Source organism: Agelaius tricolor, unplaced genomic scaffold (assembly GCF_023055355.1).
Source record: "Agelaius tricolor isolate 1412-34295 unplaced genomic scaffold, bAgeTri1.0.p SCAF_10, whole genome shotgun sequence".
NCBI classification, from domain to species: Eukaryota; Metazoa; Chordata; class Aves; order Passeriformes; family Icteridae; genus Agelaius; species Agelaius tricolor.
The window spans coordinates 13,642,814-13,656,693 of record NW_027269270.1 but is presented as its reverse complement, the minus strand read 5'-3'; the positions used below and the strand labels follow the sequence as shown (position 1 = coordinate 13,656,693).

The 13,880-nt window shown below is 37.5% G+C and overlaps 1 protein-coding gene and 1 long non-coding RNA gene across 3 annotated transcripts in view; one reads left to right on the top strand and one right to left on the bottom strand.

The window, feature by feature from the left end:
- The window catches only part of PDE11A (phosphodiesterase 11A), a 109,516-nt gene that overhangs the window by 64,923 nt on the left and 30,713 nt on the right, over positions 1 to 13,880 (bottom strand). Inside the window, exons 2-5 of one of the 2 annotated variants that reach the window (XM_071434845.1) lie at positions 8,392 to 8,527; positions 3,550 to 3,639; positions 2,479 to 2,619; positions 606 to 670 (exon numbers count right to left, since the gene is read on the bottom strand). In XM_071434845.1, the coding sequence (XP_071290946.1) occupies positions 606 to 670; positions 2,479 to 2,619; positions 3,550 to 3,639; positions 8,392 to 8,527 (432 nt within the window). The remainder of the gene's footprint in view (positions 1 to 605; positions 671 to 2,478; positions 2,620 to 3,549; positions 3,640 to 8,391; positions 8,528 to 13,880) is intronic. The other variant, XM_071434844.1, reaches the window with a different exon arrangement.
- LOC139593651 (uncharacterized) overlaps positions 1 to 13,880 on the top strand; it is a 103,571-nt gene that overhangs the window by 69,220 nt on the left and 20,471 nt on the right. The window lies entirely within an intron of this gene.

Below are 13,880 nucleotides of genomic sequence, written 5' to 3'. Positions count from 1 at the left end.
ATCTTTCTTTTGCTACTTAAAATTGGCCCTTTATAAGTGTTTACAGATCCTACTAAGCAAAACATATACTTCCATTTTGACTGGGCTCCCAAACAAGATTTAGTCACAGGAGCACAGTTTCTAGGAAATACATATGCTCTGCGGTTTCTAGGCTTTCCAATTTGACAACAGCAGAAATAAAATTTTACTGAAAACCTCTCAACACAATTGTACAAAACAATTTTGTAAGAGATCAACAATCTAAAATAATTTTGTAATTTTTACTTCTATATTAATCAAGCAAAACAACAATTTCATGTTATCAATGAGTTCAACCATAAAAAAATCAGTCTTCCCTTGCTTTCTTACCTGAGACACTGATAGAACATTAGTGCATGTATACACACACAAACATACATACAAAAAAAAATATAGGCACATATATTTAGTCAAGCAAGCCTCCATTTGAAGCAAGCAGGTGTCTTGTCTGAGTAAAAAACAGAGGCTCACACTCTTCAATCAAATCTACACAAAGTTCCATAAGAAAATAAAATCTTGACCAAGCAGACCTTAAAACGATGTGAAAAATGTAGTTATCCATCACCACAGAAGACATGAGCACTAACCTGTTGTCAGTATCAGCACTGCATTTTGGAGATAACAATTCGAAAGATTTTGTAAATTTCACCACCTGTCACAAAAGAAGTAACTTAAGATTGCTATTAAGATAAATAAACATCTAAAAAACCAGTAATGTAAGGTTCCTCTGCTTAAACTGTATTTTTATACTATAGTCTTAGGATAAAGGTACAAATTTGTATTCTCTCAATGGAGAATTCATGTTTAAAATACACGCTGTGCACAGTTCCCTAAAAATCAATATCAAATCAAATGATATCTTCAGATTCCCTCAGAAAACTCTTTTCCACAAGTGTATATGCTTCGCTTTAAAGGCTTTTGGGACACGTATTGTGGAGCTTTACTCAAACTTCACTTTTTTAATATAGGAAAATAAACAGAAAGGCAGCTTTGCATTACTAACTGCAGCCAATCACACTTGAACATATGTGTCAGGAACACATAAGTGAAACATCTTAGGAGTGGCAAAAAGTGACAGAAGAGAGGCCTTATTTTTGGATGTGTTCCCATCTTCACTTTGTTTCTGAATCATAAAAGCTTTCTGCCCAATGTACAAATGACAGTATTTTAGACATGGTTAGACATTGGGTTACTCTAAGGAGATCTATTGTGGTATATATGTTAACCCTCCAAAACAGGAGAAAGTCAGGAAAATAACTGTTTTGCCACTTGTAAAAATTACCAAGTGGGTGGTAAGATGCTATTCTCATACTCCAAGTTAACCTAAGATTTATGACCATCTAGAAAAAGTTTAAGATTTTTGTCCATATTTCACAATTTTGTCTAGAGGAATAAGAACTCATTGCTTGTGGTTTGGGAAAAGCCCCTCCAAGCTCAAAGGCAGAAATAGTACCAAGAGCAGAAAAATGAACTGCCACCCACAACTTCCTAACACAATGGACATTTATGTGAAAAATAAAAATCATATTATACTTATAAACACAGTGACATTTCGTAAGAATGTAGTAGAACTATATATTGTAATTATAAAATTGGGGAGGAGGGTAGCTAGGGGAACCTAGAAAGAGAAAATTAACTAGAAACATTAAAATTCTATAGTAGAGAACATAAGTGAAATAAAAACTTTGATCTTGCTTTTAGGAAAGCTGGTATAATTTAGGGCATACTCAAATGAAAGTTCTTAATTTTTATTAACTGAAATGAAATGTGAATCATATCTTTCCTCCAAGGAAAAGAATGGGGATTTTTTTCTGCCATACAAACAAATTTACGATTCTGTCTCTGACTTGTCAAAGCCTAGCAACAAATAATTAACTGCAGAATCAGTGAATACAAAAATAATAATTGGGTAGGGAAAAAGAGATATTACAAACAATGTTTTATCCTTCAGCGACTTCTCAAATCAGTGGAAAGGAGGGTAGCTTAAATTGAATAGCCTGAAAACACTGGAGGGAGCTACCAATATAAAGGCAGCCACTTAATTTATTACTAATAACAATACTCATAAAAACTTCAAATATTTTTTAAGAAGCTCTCACACCCTATGACTATAGTTTACTGCAAAGTCCCAGTGAAAGACCCTGTCAAAACTGTCAAATACTTTCATGCAGTTTACATCCATCTGTTCAACAGAACTCTGCAAATGAAATAATTATTCATGGGTCAAGTAGACAGAATAATTGCAAAAAACCAAAAATACTTCAATTATTCTGAAAGTTGGATTTCCATTTCACCTGCTCAATGTAAAAGCTTACTGCTATCACAGTATAAGCCTACTGGGATAGAGACACAACAGGGGTGTAGATAAAGTTTCAGTATATACCTAAGTTACATTTAGGAACAACACCCTGAAGAACACCTGCTGTTCTGTACTTACATATGGCATTCAACTCTACTTACTGGTGAGTCAATGTCTTCCAGAAGTAACACTGAGCACCGCTCACACTTCAGGAGAGTCTGGGCCCGATGCATAATTTTCTTGACAATTTTCTCTAGGTCAGTCTGTTCCTCAAAGAGGTCATTCACTACTTCCAGTAAAGCCTGTATACAAGGACAGAAAACTCTTGTATTGGTTGTAGAATTAATAAATACATGGAGCATTGCAAAGGAAGTGTCATATCTGGGATGGATTTTATATGAGTGATCCATCGAAATCTTCATTCAAAGAAAGGTCTTAATGACTATGGCAACAAAATTGAAATGAATTTTAATATTTTGTCAAGGAATAGCAGGTTCAATACCACTAGAGGTATTTCTACTGAAGTTCTAGACCTGTGATGCAAGCTAACAAAAATATAATTCCCTATCATTGTAGAAAGGATGATAAAAAAGAAGCCAACAATTATTAAAAACCCCTCAGAATTACCATTTTGTTTCTTCAAAAAATAAAAGACCTCTCTCACAAGGGAATGACAGGGTAGCAGAGCATTATTTTCACTTCAGAGCCTCCTGTCCCAATGCATGCACAGCACCAGCAATCATGAGTGTGTATTCTATGGAGACATGCTGTCAAAACCCTTCACATATAGGGGTTTTTTTCCCTGCTTAATTTTATAAAGATATATCCACATTATTTGCACATGAACTAAATATTAAAAATTCAGAATGGCAGAGGCTTGAGATGAGTAGAATTTTATGAGAGCTTGAATCTCTGCCTAAGTAACACTTTCTCGTGCACACACTTTCTCGTGAGAAAGCACAGAGATTCACACTTTCTCATGTGTCTGTGCCACAAATGCAATTGTTTCAGCACCTCAAGATGTGGAACTGATATCAGGAAACCACAGCCACTACTACAAGTGGATTTCCCTCCCACACTGTCTGCTTGCTGCCTCAATCAAAACAGGGATCTTTTGAAAATACAGTTTTTGAAATAGAACTGTCTGCTGAGCAAACACATATGCATAGCTGGAACCTGCAGGAACAAAAGACTGAAGTTTGATGTTGGTCCACTGTACACTTTGCACTTACCCTGCTTCTGTCATATTCCTTCCTTGAAGCTGCAAATAGCTGGGCATTGGATATGGCAATCCCACAGAAGGGGAGGTACATCTGCATCACCTAGTATGGAAAGAAACTTGCAGTCATTAAAAACAACTGCAATTGTTTACAGCAATTTCTTATAAAGAGACCCAAACTTAGGGGACAGATCACAGGAAGGTCTCAGCTCACTCTTCAGCAGAGTACTAAACACAAAACAAAATTATCATTTTGGGCAAGGCAGATCAGGTGCATGGAAAGAAATCAAATGTCTAGGAAAGAACAAATACAATTAAGCTCACAGGTCCCAGAAGTCTGGGTCCTCCACAATTTCTCTGGGAATCTGTGGATTCTCAACTCTATAAAATATCTTCAGAAGACTATTTTAAATTACTGTAGACAGTACAGCTTCCTGAGAAAAATGTTCTTTATTTCTCTGGACTGCTTTTTTGTTCTGAGCTCAAGAAGCAAGTTTGAGTCACATTCCTGTTGAGTACATCTGGAGTACATAGATTTTGGAGAATACCAGCACAGTGGAACACAGCACATTGATCCTACACTATTAGTCAGAAAACTGATTGTCTTCTCAAAGAAGGTTAAAAAAAAGAGTTAAAAGAACATGCTTGATAAACTGGGCCTTAATACATCATCATACATTAAAAAAGATTGAAAAGGAGTGACTGGGAACACAGTTTGAGGTGCCCAAGATGATTTTAGTAAACTGGACCAGTCAAACAGTTGAATACCTGTGGGACTGGCACTTCACAAGGATGACAATGGATCAAAGTAGAAACCCAGCATTTTTAAGCCACACACTGGTAAGAAATCTGTAACATACTGTCACTCCTGAGTGGTTCCCAGGGTTAGGTCTGAGACTTTTAGTAAATTTTACAGCTGCTGAATAGCCTTAACATTTGCAAAGCCAGTGGGAGTTGAGGCACTCTGCTGTTTACAGAGCCAAAAGAATGCTGCAGCAGCTAACCTTTCTTCACTTTGCTCTGTCTATTGTAAGAAATCCTGTCTGTGACAAATTTTGGCATTAAGAGAGTGGCATTTGTCTTTGAAAATCTATTTAATTAGAAAAATACTGCCAACCCAGAGACATGGGCTATTGAGATTACCTGAGGAAAGAATCCAGAAGAACAGAAGCAGCAGCAACTGCTGTTATACTTTATCTACCTTGAGCACTCCACTGGTTCCATACCTGCTTAGTCTGTGTTTGAGTAATGATGAGCTTTTGGAAAGGATCCTCAGATCCTCTGAATTTTGTACCTTTACAGTTGGCACTCTGTCACAGTAACTGCAGACTTTAAGGATGCACACTTATACTGCTCATTTGGAAACACCCTACTTTCGTCCTCTTCCCATCACAGCTACCTATGGCTGTAAGGAAAATGACACTTTAGACTCTACAAACACTCACTTTTCTGAAGACACAGTAATTAAAGTAGGCAACTATCACACCAGATCTACAGGACAGAGTACACAAAATGAAAAATAAAGTACAAATATAAAAAACTGATAAGGGGGATTAATTTTTTTAATAGTCAGAGTTTCTCTGAGAGAATTTTGCTTATTTCAGTTTAGTTTTTATTTTCAAATGAAAAAAAAAAACCTCCCTATCTATATTTTCTTGTAATAGTACTAAAAACCACAGCCAAGTAAGAGATCAGAGCAGAAAAAGTTAACTTCAGAAAAATCTGGCCTTTAGTGAAATTTTGAATACCTTAATGAGACTGGATATATTTTTACTTAATAGGGAAATACTAGTATTTATTGTCTCCACCTGGAATCTCTATTCCCAAAATTAATGTGGCCCTGTGACAAAGGAAAGCACAAGAGGAGCTTATGAACCTTCAGACCTCACAAAACCAGCTAGCCAAAATTTCTTTTTAGTGAAAAGAAAATAAAACCTTGCAATATTGAAAACCACTGGTCTCTGGAACCCAAACTCCAAGGCACTGGATCTATACACAGAAATTACCATCCATAAAACACTGTTTTATGACATCTTAAGAGCTTGGAAAGCCACTGACACACATCACTCTTGTCACCACTCAAACTAATTGTATAAGGCGCAGCACAATTAAGAAGGACACCAAGTTGTTTAAGAAAACCAGTAGAAGAAAATAAATAAATGTAAACAATTATGAAGAAAAAAACCAAGAAAAAAAACTGTCAGGTAGAGAGGAATCACCCTGTGGTTCAATTATTCCTGTTTACCTAAAATTGACAAAACAAAAGCCTACTGTTCTTACACTTTTGTACTCTCTGAATGGTCAAAGTGACTTTTCCTTAAACCTCTTTTGGCAAGTTGTAATACAGCACCAACTACACAAAGAATGAACATGTTTCTAATGGTGGCTTAATTTTAAGTAAGACTTTTTAAACCAAAATTGCTCAATGGGATAGAAAGCAGTTATTGCATTATTTCAGATTACAGATTTAGATCTGCAGTATTAAGGCTATTTTACAAGCACCTCTAACATGTTTTGCTATGACTGTGGACGCTCCATAAAAATATGGAATAATGTCATATTCAACTTATCTGTCTGAGCCACAGCTGGTACTTTTATGCCAGATTCACTCTTCAGGGATTTTCCCTCCAAAGAGATTGTCAAAAGTTGAGGAAATGGCACATAACACCATGAGATAGACACATCCTTTCCCCCTCCTTTTAAGTGAAAGATAACTAATTACTAATTTCCTGCTGCTCCTGGGTAAAAACTGGCCCAAAGGTTGAGTATGCTACATGCTTCCATTTCACCAATGTTTTTGTGTGAAACTCATGGAAGAACATGCAGCATACCCCTCTGAAGTACATAAAGTAATTTCCCTTTGTTAAACTGAAGGCTATTAAAAAATAGTTTTGAAGCAAAAGGGAATATATCTGAAAGACAATTTCCTTCCACATCTATTTTGAATTAATTAAAAGAAAATATTCTGCAGATTTACTAAAGTTATTTTCTAAGAAAGCAAATAGGCAGAATTAAAAAAATCAAAACCAGCTTTAACAGATGTGCCTCATTAAATTATTTTGTCTAATAGGAGTAGCTGCAATGATTCATCACAGTTCTATGTGACATATTGATAAACATAAGTATGTAATAGTAGATTTTATAAAAATGGTGTTTAGGCTGAATAACAACCTAATGAATGTGCTGAGATACTGAAAGACACTAGTTGTTACTGGATTTTTTTCATAACAACTATAAGGTATTCAGATACAGTAACTTCAGGTTAACAAGTTTATATTGTGAATTACTTGGACATTCAGGGTCCAGGTGACCTGGCCCAGTTTCTCTTAATTAACCCCCCATAAGTACCCCCTTGGGTAGCAGATACACTGACCTCACAAATTCACAGCAACATTCAAAAGCTAAAAAGGTGAACTCACAAACTGTTCAATATTTTATCAGGGTAGGAAACCTATGAAAAGAAGTAGTAGTAATGGGAACCTTCAATATCTCACTTTTTTCTTTTTAAAATTCTATTATTTCATTATTGTATGTTAGGAGTATTAAAACACAACTACCAAGGAAACAAACAGTATAATTACAAGAAATTTTAGTATTCAGTTACATAACTACTTACATTTTCAGCTAGGTCTTGAAGATTACTTATCTTTACTTCAAAACTACACCAGTAAGATCAGATGTCTGCCCTGACCATAGTTACTTTTGGCTTCCCACAGGATATATTTCCATTGCTTTAGTATCTCCACACACCTCCAGAATTGTAGCCCCAAAGTTAGACCTTCAAATCCACAACAATAACTGAAGCAGGAGCTTGGTATTTGGAAGTATGAAACATTTCCAGATTCTGCAGTATTAAATACTAGGACAAGTCAGCTACAAACTGTACTTGTTAGTGGATACTTTTATTTTACGGCATCAGTTCAGAACCACAGCAGTGCTCCCTCAGAATTTTAAAGGGCAGTCTTCCATATGTTTCCTCTTCATGATGACAGTTTTACAGGTCAAAAGTTCCACACCTGGTTACACAGTTGTCTGGGCACATCAGCCTCTGGACACCTACACTACAGCAGCACAATGTCTTGAGATGTGACACTCATTTTCCTTTCATCCAGCTTTTCACAGATGATGAGACATAGAATACATGAGTTAGTAAAATGCTTCTTAGTGTTCCTCTGAACTGCTAAAAATTAGGGTTTCTTTTCATCATCTGGGTTTGGATTTCACAATCACTTCACACACAATACAAATCTTTCTATCATCAGAAACAGCAAGGAGACCTCTGGCCAAGCCCTTTCTGACAATGCATGTTATCGAGAGATACCACCTTTCCTTTCACTGCACAGCCTGGAGATGAGGGTCCTTATGGAATCTGTAAAACTCTTCCCTTGCTGCATAAGAAAAAACCCTGCTGGTTCCAGCTGAAAAAGAAGGCAATTTTCTAGAATTGTGTGCCTCACAGGAAGTAAGTTCTGAAATTTTCTCTTATGAGAGGAAAATATAAAAGCAACAAAGTTGCATGGGTGCAGAGCTGCAATGCAGAAAGTTATTAGCTAATGGTGAAAACCAGCCAGTGCTGCAATGGCAGCACACTGCAGAGGTGAAATGTGAGCTTTCTGGCTGGAAAGCAGCCCTGACTTCGGCTTCAGCAAATGCAGTGACATTTACCCTGCCTCCCCCGCATCAGCTTGGCCCTCACGGAGCCTTCTCCGAGAGCACACGCTGCCATAGCTATCCAGTGGAGTCTAACTCACAGCTTCTGGCACGCTCCAAGCACCCCCTGCCTGTGGTCAGAAAAGAAAACAATTCTGATGTCTGACAGAAGAAAGAAGCTTCTCAGTAATGCTTGTGTACTCACTCTGGCACAAACTCCAGGTTGAGCTCTCAGCAAATGCCTGTCTGGTTCAGTTGTTTTCTTTAGCGGCCACAGGAGCCGCTTCTCTTTACACAGCTTTCTTGGTGAGCCTGTGGGGAAAGGAGCTAGTACAGCCTTCCTAGAAAGAGAAAAGAAGTCCTTTCAAAGGAAAAGTTTTTGCTATAGTTTAAAGTGATAAATGTTTTGTGGACATACTTGAAACCAAATCAGGGAAGCCAGCTGCCCTTTAAAACATTTCCTAATGTGTTCAAAATAGGTTCAGAGAATGAAATATTCTACTGAATTCTGAAAGCAATAAACCAAATCCAATTGCAAAATGGTTAAACACAAGCGCTCATCCAAATTCCATTAGCTCCTGCCAGGTGTGCAGGGTCTGGCTAGCCACACATCTGATAAAATCTAATTGTCATCTAAGTTCACAAATCCAAGAAATATTTACCAAAATTATTTTTCCACCCCAAGCATGGAAAGAGCAATTGGTTGGTAAAACACTCCATGAATTGTAGGCATCCAAATAGGGTACACAGCTCCTGCTTGTATTACTGAACCTGCAGAGGCTTCTGGGCCAATCTCCTACTGCCTTTTTCTTTTTTAAAGTTTGTATTTGCATGTGATTATTAATGCAGTACCATAAAAATGTGCTAATGCTTGCAAACATAGAGCAGCATCTCTGCCCTATAAAGCTCACTCTCTAACTCTGGAAGCTTTTGGTGTCTGTAAACAGCCTGAAAAGAACCACGGGAGCAATCCTTCAGCACTGCTCTGTACTTGCCTGCCTCACAGAATTACTGGCACACATTCAAACTAGATAACTGCGTCACCAGACAGATTACAAAACATGTCTCTGGTAGAAGCAGACTTATTACAGTTTTAAAGCCTGACTCCTATGTAGGTCACTGTCCTCACAAGCCATGGCACCGAGAGACTGCTGCATGCAGGAGCAAGGGGCAGGAAAGGGTGGGAGTGCAGCCAAATGTGCTCAACTCTGACTTTTCTGCAGGCCCCATCACTGCCCTCTAGTTGTTCAACAAACCTCATCTTCTCTCTTTCCTGCTATGCACCCAAGGTCTTTAAACTGGGAAAACAAGTCAACACAATGAACTTGATTTATAATAATACACTTGTAAAAATACAGTCAGAACACATCTACAAATCGTATTTTTTTTCTGGCAGGTATTGGACAATTTCTTGACCCAGTCACTTTACAGCTAGATATTATCCATTATTCCCCTCACTACCAGGGTGTGAACCTCAAAAAATTTAACTAAGCAATGCTGAATTATACTGTTAAAAACCCCAAAAACATTGGAACTTGCCACTAAACCTATTTTTAACAATATTTGGTAAGACATAAACATTTTAACATTGCATTACATTTAGTATTCAGTATAAAGTGAAAAGAAGAATAACTGTACCATAAATTTCCTTACAGCACCTCATTTTAAATGGTGCTGCCCCAAATTAATCTGAAATATAAAAACATTTCTGCTAAAGACTAGAAAGCCAAAAATAAATATATGTAAAATATCTGCTATTTTAGCATCCCTTCATCTGATCTCCTACATGCAAAATCCAGCTATTTTCACTGGAAATGTCTCTATATTTTACACAAACCTGAATCAGTGATGCCCACTAATAAGCCCCCATCCCAGCAAATACATCAAACTGCCACTCAGTTTTTGAGTGTTTCAACATGTGATATTAAGCCAGGATTTCCAGAAGGGAAAATGAGGACAAGAGGAGGAAAAAAGTTACACAAGGACTGACAGTGGTTCTATTAAAATCAGACGTGTATGAACTGAAAAAGAGCAGAGGTAGCAGGTAAGGAGCATCATCATGCCAGTGTAAGCACCTGTAAGGCCAATGCCTGACATTGGCCCTTAGCCCCAGGGCTTCAGCAAATGCACATTGAGCTGTAAAGCAAGGAAAAGTCAGCTTACAGGCAGCCTGAAGGAGGGCTGCAAAGTTGCAGCAGTGTGATCAAAGCTGTGAACTAACATGTTTCTGTGTCATAAACATACTGACAGCCATGAAGACTCTTCACTGCAAAGGCTACTGAGGACTCTCAGACCTGGATGGTGGAGATGTGGGCTATGTCTCTGGGACCACATGCAGGGAGAATGCCTTAAATCAACCCAACAGTTATAAATTATGTTTCTTTATCAACTCTAGAGTTTCCACGCATTGGACATTAGCAAGGCATTGTAGCCAAGTCTTAAGGAGAAATGCTAAGCAGCTTTTATTAGCTCATCTGAAATAACAGGGATAAGAATCACAAAGGCCGTGAATCTTCAAAACTACAACTCCTACCCACAAATTAAGTTCCTCTCCTTCAAAGGATGAATATCAGTTTTATTTGAAATATCTAAATTATATCATCACCTTTAAAAAAACCAAAAAAACCCAAGGTATATATCCTCTGAGATAATTCACAGAGGACATTTAACCAGAGTAACGCTTTCTCGAGAGACCAAGAGGGGCTGTTACTGCCTGGCTGCTCTGCTCTGCCCTGTTTGAAGAGGAGTCACTAGAGGCCAGCCCCCAGGCACAGGAGCCTGCAGCTGTTATGTAAGGCAGGCAGTTCTGCAGTGCCCAAATCTCAGTGTCTCAAAGCACTTTGGCAGACCATGAACAAAGTTTTACAGCAGCAATGTTAGGTAGTAATTTTTATCTAGAGACAGCAAAACTGAGCCAAAGAAAAATTTAACTGATATCTGAAGGGAGGAGAAAGGTCACAAAGAAAGATTTTGTCAAAATTTTTGAAAGACTCCTGGCTTCCACTATGCTTGAATCAGTGGAACCAGCTTTATAAATGTCACTGCATGAGTTGGGAAGATCTTCTTATTGGCAAAGTGAGAGCTGTGAAGACTGATACTACCAATACCAAAAACAGGAATTGCAGATCAGAACTTTAAATTGGCATAGGTGAATTAATAAGTATCACCTCAAAGCTATTGTTCCTACAACACAATTGCAGGCTTTGATCTTACCATTTCAAGTTGCACTCATCTGTCATCTGGCAGACAATATATATAATAATTGACCATGCTAATTGAATGGCATTGAAACCAAGAGATAAATTCCTCATGCATCCATACAAAGAGAATATCATCTTCAAGTCACAGTTCTACTTATAACTCAGTTACCAATTCCCAGTTCTTGTTTAAGATGAGAAATAGATTTATCCACTTACTTCCTCCTGCAGGCCTTAAGTATTGGAGTACACAAACTGAAAATTACTTCTACTAATTCTTGATTTATCCATAACTGAATGAAGATGCCTTCTATCACTTTTGTATGGATTAAAATCTTCTCTTTAGAGTCACAGTGCAGATACAGGACCAGAATCACAAACTGGCTGAGACTGGATGGGGCCTTTGTAGGTCACCTGGTCCAACATTCTGTGCTCAAGCAGGACTGCCTAAAGCTTTTTGTTAGGATTTTGTCTAGACAGCTTTTGAATATCTCCAAGGGTGATGATTTCACAACCTCTCTGAGCAACTTGTCTGTCTCTCTCACAATAAAAAAAGTGTATCCTGACTTTCAGACAGAGTTTTCCATGTTTAAGTGTATGTATTGCCTCTTGTCCTGTCACTTGGCACCACTGAAAAGAGCCTTGATATGCATCTTTGTATTGTACCATCCCCCATTTATACACAGTGATGAGATTCCCCCATGAGCATTCTCTTCTTTGCTAAACAATCCCAGCTCCCTAAGCCTTTCCTCACAGGGGAGACACTTCAGTTCCTTAATCCTCTTTCTGTACTTTTATTGGACTCTATCCAGTACATTCTTGTACTGGGGAACCCACAACTGGACATGTTGTGTAGAGTCATGAGAGAAACTTAATCCTGCTGTTGTATGAATGCTGTGTGCAGTTTAACAAAGAAAAAATTTAGCTAATTTATATATAACAGTCTGCACTGAGATTCCAGTGGTATTAATAAGTTCTTATTCAGGTTCTTCTCTCACATACTTCAAGATGTGTTTTGTGATTTTTGAAGAAGAAATTACTTGAACAGTAGCCTTTTTTTCATATTTGGCTTTGTTTAAGAGCGAATGTTTCTGGCAGAACTTACTGCAGAAGTCTGATCCTTTGCCATGCTGAGCTCCTCTTTCAGCAAGGTGGCCATTTTTGCCTGACTGAAGTAGCCAATGTCAGCAAAACCGTTCCAGCTGAAGCTCCAACTGGAACAGAAAAGCCTGAATCCAGCACGTTAACCAACCAGATTACATTGTGCCTGATGTGAATAAGTTTAGCTCACCCAACTTCTCACTGTTTGCATTGGTTCCAGGGGGATGGAAATGGCTGGTTCTGTTCCACTAGAAAAAAAAAGTGAAGCAATTTTTCTTAAGTGAGATGCATAATTTGGTGACAGCTTAAAAGAAAGCCAGGGACTCAAGATACCAACTGTATTCCCTTACACTACTGCTTGTCAAACAGAGAGCCTCTAGTGTTTCTTAGGCAACAAAAATTTTACCCTCAAACAGAAAAAATCTTCAACTGAATGGAAATATCCCACAAAGGACAACAAATAGCATAAGTGCCCCTTCCTTTCATCACATAATTTTACATCTGTCTTCCAACCAAGATGCGTCTGTACCTTGACCCTTTCTTCCATAATACCTAGAAGCACCATAACACAACATAATCACATCACACTTTTTACATACATCCTTACATAATTTTATTGAGTTTCTCCTCAACATTGGGAAATTTGCCAGTGGTCTTCTCCATTTGCCTATTTTGAATTTATGTATCTTTAGTGACTAATATTGTACTGAATGTCATGGCACTTCATGCTGGTGGCACCTGTCTACTCTTCATACATTTCTACAGAGAGTTGCTCTAACTCTTTTTTCCACTTTTTAAGACGAAAAAATAATGGCGAGGAATGTAGTGTATTTTCAATGTACCATTTTTACTCAAAAAATTTTTCTTAGGAATGCAATGTTTCTGCAAAAGCACAGAATCTTATTCTAGCAGAATTGATTATACAGCTGGACACGCTTGACACATGTTGCCATTTGAATCTGATTATACAAATTAGGCAATCGGAATTGGTATCTATCTTGCATTTCCAGACCTGATTAAAATATATTGTAATATCTTATATTACAATAATATTGTAATATTGTATTCTGTAATTGTAATCTGTACATATATATTGTAATCTGTACCCATTACATTGTGATAATGTTTCAGATGAGGAAGTAGGGGAATAAACCCAACAAATCTTTGCCTTTAACAAAACAGCTCAAACCTTCACATTGTGTTCATATCTGAGGAAGAAAAAAAGCACTATATAGTAATAATATCTTTAGAAGAGTTACTATGTAAAGTGACAGAGAATTTGCTGGAAAGAAACTTATCTATTCTTAGTGGTTTGAGGTTCGCAACTACTGAATTGGTGACAAATTAAAAGTAACCTGATTCCAAAACAACAGAATAACTTCTAAAACCCCAAGAA